General features: G+C 34.8%; 1 protein-coding gene across 1 annotated transcript in view; it reads right to left on the bottom strand.

Annotated features, from left to right (window-relative positions):
• The window catches only part of LOC115447897 (tRNA dimethylallyltransferase), a 165,816-nt gene that overhangs the window by 7,846 nt on the left and 147,940 nt on the right, over positions 1-10,030 (bottom strand). The window contains exons 2-3 of the mRNA XM_037438992.1: positions 5,089-5,226; positions 818-1,275 (exon numbers count right to left, since the gene is read on the bottom strand). Of these exons, the coding sequence (XP_037294889.1) occupies positions 818-1,275; positions 5,089-5,226 (596 nt within the window). The remainder of the gene's footprint in view (positions 1-817; positions 1,276-5,088; positions 5,227-10,030) is intronic.

The raw sequence follows: 10,030 nt of genomic DNA, 5'->3' as shown, positions 1-10,030 counted from the left end.
TAAAATTATTCCGTATCCACGTCATATACTACCATAAAATAGTTGAACAAATTCCGAACCTCGAATCGCCTATATTCTGATGAGAACAAAACGTTATAACCACACAAAGTTGTTGTAACATACTTAATTCACACGCCTGTACTAAAACTCCGTTCAGATGACAAGCGTTAGCTAGAAACATTAAACAACCATAAAATACGATTTTTTGTAAACGCTCATTTTACTATACGTTAAACATTTCCTCTCGGAACAAAGTCTAAATTAGCAATAACAATAAGTTCAAAGTTTATTAAGATAACTCTAATGTAGCAATTTTTTATCACTAAAATCTCGAAATGCGTAGTCGAAGATTAAATAATAATCGTCACGCACGAAAATAGTTATAACAGCATGAAAATTATATGACATAATGACATCACATTTAATGGAATTACGAAGTGAGCAACGAACTGATTAGCAACAGGAAATATCAGGGGTCGCTTGGGTCCGACGAGATATCTTAACAGAGCAATAGAAAATAATGTGTACAGTGATAAAATTGGGAACTTTGATAACATTTATTTATTTTGATTTGTGGCCCATGTGATTGGGCATTTGAGTTGAAAACATTACACGTGATTTGTTCGTATCGCTACTTGATATTTCAATTAAAATATATCATACATTATTTATACGGTACACCCGAACACGTCGTTTGGTTTACATTAATTATAAATGGTTTTAAGTTTTAGTTTCCTAGCACAAATTCTATGGTAGTCATAGCTTGTTCGCTGCAGAATATACGGTAATTGTAAGTAAACAAAATATTTTCACTTACCTCAAAACTTTTCGCCTGTTATTCGGATGAAGTCTTCCCGCCATCGCAGGATCGATTGCCTTCAATTTAGCGTGAATCTCTTCGTTGTTAAATGTATACTCAACATCAACATCTTTTTGGAGTTGTTCCTTAGTGATTATATCAATTTTTCCATTTGTTTCAAGGCCTTGTTCTATAGTAAAACTTTTATTTGCATTCGGACGTTCGTCTGTTTCTTTTTTATCTGACGTGGTGGCTTGAATTTGATCTTTATTCCCATCTGTTTGGGTTCTTTTCGCTTCGACTTCCTGATTGTGCTCTGAATCAGGGTAATCCCGTTTACGTCTACTTTGGTCCCATAAAAGGGAATCATAATCATTCATTTCTTCAACTAGTATATTATATACTACAGATTCTATGTAATAGTTAGTACCGCCAACTATTAATGGAATTTTGCCTTGGTCTATCAAATCTTCTATCTGTGTTAGGAGTTAAGAAAAGCATTTTGGTTGTTTACATTTTGCAGTTAAATTAATTACGTATAGTATTTGACAATGGTATATTTGTTTTATCATATTAATAATTGTAAAATAAACAATAACTGAAAAGCTGAAGTTAAAATTTGTTGAAGAAACTATTACCTAAATACACATAAAATAAATAGAGGAAAGGTTAAGACAAATTCTTCAAATGATAAATAAACAGAAGTTCAAAACGAAGTTGGTAGCTTTTAAAACTATGTTATGATCATTCCATTTTCCACTCTAAGATAGACATTTTCTATAAACCTTTTTGCTCTAATTTATCTGGAAAATCTATTAAGCGAAGTCTAAGCTTTCATTTTTCTTAACACCGTTGCGTCTAGGGCAGTGTTCACTTTTAATTATAAATAAAACGTGGGTATGACGTTCTCGGAAAGTGTATACCCGGAAAAGTATGGATTTTCCATGAGCTTCTTAGTGTGGTGTTAAATAAAATATCGAAGTCATCAAATGTATGATAATCACTTTAATACTATCTGCATCATCTAACAGTGGTGAAAGGTGAAATTTCCCGAGAGGGAGCCCAATACAACATGTTTGTACTAATAATATGCTAACATGCGGTATGCAAATCAATAGATTCTATAGAAATCTATACATAAAAAACAAAGTCCCCTTTTCCGTCTATCTATATGTTATCGATTTTCCCAAAATCTTACGAACGGATTTTTATGAAATTTGGTATGGAGATAGTTTAAGACCTTGAGAAGGTTAGTATAGGTTACTTTCTATCCCGGGAAAATATAAAGCTAGACTTTTATCCTGGAAAACTTTTATCGTGAGCAAAAGCTAGTTCTACATTAAAGGAAGCCGGCTGGAATCGGATTATATGGAACTTTCGCCACTGTTCTCTAATACGATGACTGATGAATGACATTTACTTTAAAATTGATTAAGAAATAGGCCTTAAGAATAAACCTCTAAAATTAAAGTATTTTTTGTCACTGGGGGGACCACGAAGGCTACAAAGTCTTCGAAAAAAAATCCGAAAAATAGTTTAAATCTAATATCTAACATTCGTGTGAACTTAAGATACATTAAACCTCTAAAAGTCAATCAACAGTGGTTTACGTGTATTTAGTCATTTCACATAGACATGCGTTCCTACTATTGGTTTTACATTATTTTGGTGATCGTCTAGACAGGCTGCCACTAAGAGGATTATCCATAGCCTTTTGGCAACAAACCTTTCAACTACATGTCCAAATTACCGGCCACTGGTTACATTTATTTGATTAACATGTCCGTCAGCTATTTACTAATTCAGATGTACTTCTAGCAATATCAATTTAATGATAGAGAATTTCAGGTTTTATTATTTCATGATTCCCGAAAGGGTTGCGTACATGTATGGAAATTTAATTTACTATATCTTAAAATGATTTTGAAAAGAGCATCACCAGAGTTTTTTGCCCGTTCTTCCCTGATAAGAACTGCTTTACGAGCTGGTGGTAGAGTTAATATTGACGAAATCTAAATAATGTATAACAATGTACAGGTTCAAATAAAATATTTCATTTTAATACTTGCAAAATACCAATTTAGGCTACAAAATATGTATTTGTACAAATTTGAAATTTCGCAGTCAATACCTCATAAGACATAAGCTACTGTTGAACGAAAATCCATATATAAAAGCAATAGGGGTTGGAACTGAGAAGATTGTATGCAAATAGCCGTTAAACTTCACAAAGTTAAAGCACAAGTCAATGTTAAACTTCTACACGAGTAATTAAGAGTAAAGTAACAACATTGAAAAGGGACCCTTTCAGACGCGCAACGTCGGTGCATCAAGGTAATTACTCCAAGCATCTACGGCAATTTGAATTTAAGCCGGACTTTTCTGCGCAAATCTTTCACACATTCACTCGTTCGTACAAAAACGGCCAGTATTTTCCTGTAAATAATACTCTTTGACTGTCCGAATTATTGTGCCATTCCAATAAAAAAAACTGGTATTTCTTTTGTTAAAATTGAGTAAATTTAATTTTGGATTTTTAACAAGAGATTTTTGTAAATTGTCGCCCAGAAGACAAAAGCTTTTCCAAGATACAAAGATAATAGTTTTTAACCAACTTCCTAAAAGCAGGAGGTTCTATGTTTGACTGTATGTATCATTTTTTTGTTACTATGAAAACTTTTCTTAGCCTAGTGACTTCAATACTTGATATTATTTTTACATCCACCGCTTGCCAGTCACCGACTGAACTACAAGCCTTAATTAATGTGTGTACAGATGTATCTATTATGTTTTTTTTCAATCGAGAACAAATGCTTAATTTTTCATTTACTAAACCGATAGGTTTACATGGGTGCCTCCTCATCAATTCATTTGTTCCATATATTTCAAAATATCACCAATATTTGTACAACACGTCATTATTCTGCCAACTGGCGACGAATTAAACGTACATTGTTCTTAACGCATACATTAAATCATAGAAATACATTTTTTAATCAAATATTTAAACAATTGGCTTTAGTGAGCCGAAATTATATGTGTCAGCCGCAATTTTGAGCCGCACATATAATTTACGCATGTATTTAATATGTATATTGTGTTTATGTAATATATGTGCGTGTATTTAAATGTATATATGTATTCAATTCCACTAAATTCTGACGGTGCTGGACTGTTGAGACTTATAAACTGAGATCCTGCGTTTGATGAGTTGAAAATTTTATAAATTTTTTCCGCAACCACAAAACTACCTCGAGACTTGATTTGGCCCCGAAATATTAGGTGAACGAAATTGTAGGTGTACTTTTTTTGGTTTAGCGGACAAAGTCCAGTTTTACTACAACCACCCATCCTTAGGGACTACTGGGCGCTTATATAGAGCTCAACCTAGGACGAGCGTGGACGTCAGAAAATAAAACTATATAAAACCCATGGCAATATCTACTACAGCCCGTTCAAATTATAGCAGGGTGCGTAACCAAACGCCTCTGCAATGATAAATGCTAAGATTATGTATGAGAATGGCATATCCTATCAAATAATCTAACGTTATATGTCATACAATCTTTCTGTTTTGTACTAGCGTTTACGATTTTAGAAAGGTATCTACACTAGTTATCTCCTACCTTTCTGTTTGGTGATACGGTTGGTATTTTAATTAACTTATTATTCACGCGTTATTATTAAATCAAGGACACTTAAGAAGACTCTTACAAATGATATATCAAACAGTCTTCTCTTAAAACATTAATATAAAGGTCGATATAAAAAATTTCTAATGCTAAACATCAGGAATGCGGTCACGCGTCAACAATTGCCGACGCAATCATGTGACTGATGTACTACAACGAATGACATGATAATGGATGGTGTACGCACAAGTGACATATTAGGCGTTCAATGTAACCAGATTTGTCTGCAGCATGAATGGGCTTATCACTTATGGATGGCTTGTCTTATGGAATACTGCCGTGATAGGCATTATCGGTAAGGAAAGATTCGAGGTCTCCTGAGTATCTTTAATAATTTATGCCAATAGCTAGATTGTCAAAGATTCAGAAACCATGCGCATCAACAAAGATTTGGATTAGCAGCCGGAGTAAGTTTATATTGCAGACTGAGCTACGATTTTCTCGAAAAATACTTTTGACAAAACATTATGTTTCACTCAGTTACAGAATAATTAGGTAGTTATATAAATTATTTTTATTCACGTTTTATTCACTGTGTTATTAAATGAGGGCAAATTGATGCAAGAGTATCAAGCATTTCGAGAGTCAAAAGGATACAATCTTCAAAGCTCTGTTGCGAAAGTCGACCACGGTGAACATCTGGTGCGGTTCCAAGATGTCCAGGAGATGGTGTGGCGCCTTCTCTCGTTCCTGGGGCGTGGCTTTAGCGGTGACTATGTCCAAACCTTTGTAGACCTGGAACAAATATCATTAGATTAATATCGTTTGTTTTGCAATATTCAGTATAGATAAAGCTACGGAACGTACCCTTATAAAGTAAAAGTTGAATGCCAGAGAAATGGAAAGGCTTTGCCGACCTTTAATACAAGCATTGAGGCTTCTTGGGTAAAAGTTTTACGCCGTAAAAAATATAATATTGTACTTATATCCACCCACCACTTCCTTTGATATAATTTAAAATTTCATCAAATTGTGCAATTCATAGAGCCATAAGCAAAAGCTCAGGATCTATTGAAACGCGTCGACTTCGCAATGACCATACAAGCGTTTGATATATGATTGATTTAATACGTCATACATTGGGTATGTGATAAACCGTATGTGAGTCATTGAGTCATTGACCATCTGTCAATGGTCAGAATGATTTATTGCGAAGCTGGGATAAGTGGCCACCAGATTGACTAACAAAGGGATCTTGAAACATCTAAATATAAATTTGACACGGCCCAGTTAAGGCGCCATGGCATATGAATATTCAAGAATATCACCAATAAATCACATAAAGACCGAGTTAATGTGACGATTATGCAAATAGACCTAAAGGTGTATGAAATGTATGTAACAGGGACGCCACGGAAGACGTATGAAAGGGACCAGAATAATGCCTGTGGCAGCTCCATTTGAATATTCATAATCTAAGGTTAAATAAATTGAAATCGGTGCGTGAGATGTGCGAAATAAATAATGGTGTCGGCCTGTTGCTGATAAGTTATTGTTTGACGATTCTGAATCACGAAATTTGTCGCCTTTACTAACGCTATATTTGGTCTACATCGTCGATAGTTTTCACGGAAAAATCCCTACTGAACTCCGTATTTTCCCAGGGAAGTTGGAATATATTAATGTTAGTAGCGAGTGGCGTCCTATTAGCCGAAACCGTGCATTGATACTCTGCGGCACATGAGCAACCGAGAGCTCACCTTCAATAGCCACTGGAATTGCCTTAGCCTCATATTGTATATACAGTCTTTCAAGGACCATTGTAACCAAAAGCATCCTTAAAAATTGTTTTTTCGTTGATCATTCTTAATTCGAATTCGGATTACGAAGAGGCTATAAACGAAAACACTGCAAAATTTTCACGTTTAAATAAGTGTAGTGTAGTCCAGGAGTAAATAAGTGAGTCAGGACTTTTCATGTATACAATCTAGATTGGAATTGTGCCGGATATAGCAAGAGATTACCTGAACGAAATGTAGCAGTTATCAACTAACTACGCCCTCAGGAATACAGGTATATCGGTGTAATACCATATCTAATAATGATACTGATTTGACAGTCATCATGATTACACAAATCGAGCTATGGAACGATTATGAAATCATCGTGTCAAATTATGTTGAAAGCATTATAAGCGTATTTAGAACTACGTATCATGGGCGGTTGTGTCGCTTACCATCAGGTGAGCTGATTGCTAAAATCGTCATTCAGACAGGATAACGGTTTTTTGTAAACTGCCGCGGTTGTCACCGGGGTTACCCTGCTAACGGTGTACAAGCGATCCCCCGGCTTAGCAACCACGGCAGTCCCAATGAAGATTTGGTGGGCCCTACCACTATCACTGAGGGTGAGATTACGGTTACATTATTGTTGAATAAATATATATAATATATTTAGAGCTAATTAGTCTTCAACGGACTGATACAGAGCTGATGGCAGGTGGGGCAAAAGGTTCTCGAGTGACCACAGGGCAAGCGCAGGGTTAGACGTCCACCTGCAAGGCGGACAGACGAATTGATAAAGGTTGCAGGAACTTGCTAGATTCAAGCCGCTTTTGACAGGCCCGTCTGTAAATTATACGAACCTATGTCCAGCAGGAGACTTTATGTAAAGATGATAATGTCAAAGTTGCAAATTCGTCCGTATTAACTGTCATTAGAAAAATTTGGGTTCAATCCAAAAATAGTCATAGTAATATACAATCAAAAATGTCCACCGCACCGACATTCGTCCCAAAGTAAATACAATAAGTATATTCTTTGGATTAATACGTATGGGTATCATTTGCCGGGGAAATATTGGCAGTTTCTTTTTCTTTATGTTTGCCCAGAGCTCCGCAGACGTTCTGTGTCAGCGATTGTCGTGTTTGCGATTTTCCTTGTAGCCTATTTTATCCCTATTTTACTAAGTTTCTCTTGTAAGTTCGTTCGTGAATAACCTTTCTAGGAATAAAATTACCTCAACATAATGTTTAGGGAATTTTCAAATTCGGTATAAAATAGAATAAAAATCATTAACTGTCACGTAGGGAGCCAAATTCACTTACAAGCCATTACAATTATTTTGATGTTATAATATTGGACTTTATAACTAAATTATAAAGTCAGACAACATAACGATGGATAGTAGGCTATTGGTAAACCCGGGTAGTTTTTCCAAGTTTTAAAATTGTCGCTGAATACTACCAATACAGGAATCCAAAACAACGTAATAGACAAACCAATAAAAGAATACAACATAGTATTATGAAGAATTAATTGAAATCGAAATGAAACTAGTTTCTGAACGCGATGAACTCAAAACTACCCAACGGATTTCGATGAAATTTGGTATGGAGATAGTTTAAGACCCGAGGTGAAATATGGGCTACTTTCTATCCCGTTAAAATATATAGCGGGACTTATCCTGGAAAACTTCTTCACGCCGGCGCAGTCGCGAACAGTCTAATAAAAAATAAAACTAACTTATGGTCCTGTACATAAAGCGGTAGTCGTGCCGTGCGCAGTAGAACTATGTATCTACTCTGTGGTAGAACGTACGCTATCGATGCAACATGAATGAATGCAGCGCTTGTCCGAATACAAAATCTTTAAAAAGGGTTTCCAAGAAAATAAGTAATATTACTTAAATAATAATTTATATAATAAGTTATAAAGCCAATATGAGGAAACAAATAGATATATTTGCATTTATATCAGTTTATTGTTTGTAATATTTTTTGCGTGTGCCACTTAACCTGTCCGACTATCGGTTGATCCCTGGGCAAATTGCGTTGATCTTCTGTTATTTGACGTAGCAACAAAAGTAAATATAATTTTTTATTTGATTACAATTTTTTGCTCGTGGCTTCACCCGTGTGAAGCTGTTTTCCGGATAAAAGTCCCGTCTATATATTTTCCTGGAATGGAAAGTAGCCTATAACCTTTCTAGGGTCTTAAACTATCTCCATACCAAATTTAATAAAAATCCGTTCAATATATTTTGAGAAAATCGATAACATACAGACAGACAGAAAAGGTGACTTTGTATTATAATATGTATAGATTTATAATGACGTAGTTCCATCTCATTAATAGTTTAATAACCATTTAAAGTAGAACTCTATTTTATTTAGCGTATACTGTCAGGCTCGTTGGTTTTAAAGCATTTCACCGTGACTACGAATTGAAATTGGGTGCATTAATTGCGCCTCTGCCTTTACTGAATATATATATATTTCTTCATTCAAATCCGACTTCCTACATTTGTCCATATCAATCAATTCAATTGTCCAGTACAGACTTAGAACAATTTCTTTCGGGATATAAATACCATATAACTAAGATATACTATCTATATCAGTTCAGCAATCTGTATATATAAAAATGAATCCCTATTTCCCTTGATCACGCCATCACGCGTGAACGGCTGAATCGATTTCAAAATATTTTTTTTATTGTGTTTGTTATTGTCAGGAGAAGGATCTTATGAAAGAAAAAAAAAGGAAGTTGAGCGGAACGTTAGAAAATTTAAGAAAAGTTAATTTCAGCGATTGACAGAATGCGCGCTGCAAATTCATAGTTAAGACGGGACAACGTCTATCGGGTCAACTAGTTTTACAATAAAAACACAGACAAAATTACTCACGCATACACACTAGTATGAACATTAATGACATTGTTGCAAATACGCAATGCATTTTAGGCAAGTAGCAACAGTGTAAAAAATAGCATGATAAGTTTAAACATAATTATCGTTATCACTGGCAGGCGTTAACCTATTAATTTTTGGATAACGAGGTGATGTTACTTCAATCAGTTAACAACAGTCACTGATTCCGTCCTTGTTTATTTTAATAACGATGTAAAAAAATGAATTATAGACATCACGTGATTCAGTCTTTTTCAGTGAAAAATTCCAATGTTCTTTGTCTTTTCTAATTTGTCATCATCATCATCATTAGCACACACACACTGCTGAACATAGTCCTCCGCCAAAGATTTCCAGCATCCAGCGACCTCTTGCGACTTATTTGCACCAGCGAAAAAAAATTTTTTTTTGCAATACAAGTAAAAATTAAGATAAGACCTCGTAATAGTCAGCGATAGGTCTACCATTAAAACTTATCTATCCATTTCCTATATCTATGGTACATTTACAGTCTAAACATTAATCTTCAAGAAATAATTTACCCGTTCTAATAACAGTAGTAAATGGGTGTATTCAGTTAAAGATCTTCGGAAAGATATGATAACTAATAGACCAGTTTTAAATATTACTAACATAAAATATGAGCAACACTGTTCTCTGTACTATGATCTAATCGCGCTCAATTATACACCTTTTGAAGGTAGCATACTGACCTATTGCGGCAGGACCTAATTTTGTCTACCAGTCTTGCTGACCTATGTTAATTCATAATTGGCTCTGACATATAGCTCAGAACTATTTGGTCGTGTCGTCTATTTGAGTAAGACCCCTGATAGCACGCGATTTAAAGGTATTTAGAGTTGATTGTAAATTGGTTTATTGTAGGTTAGCTAGATTAAGGTCTTACCTT

Source organism: Manduca sexta, chromosome 15 (assembly GCF_014839805.1).
Source record: "Manduca sexta isolate Smith_Timp_Sample1 chromosome 15, JHU_Msex_v1.0, whole genome shotgun sequence".
NCBI classification, from domain to species: Eukaryota; Metazoa; Arthropoda; class Insecta; order Lepidoptera; family Sphingidae; genus Manduca; species Manduca sexta.
This window is presented reverse-complemented; position numbering and strand designations above follow the sequence as displayed.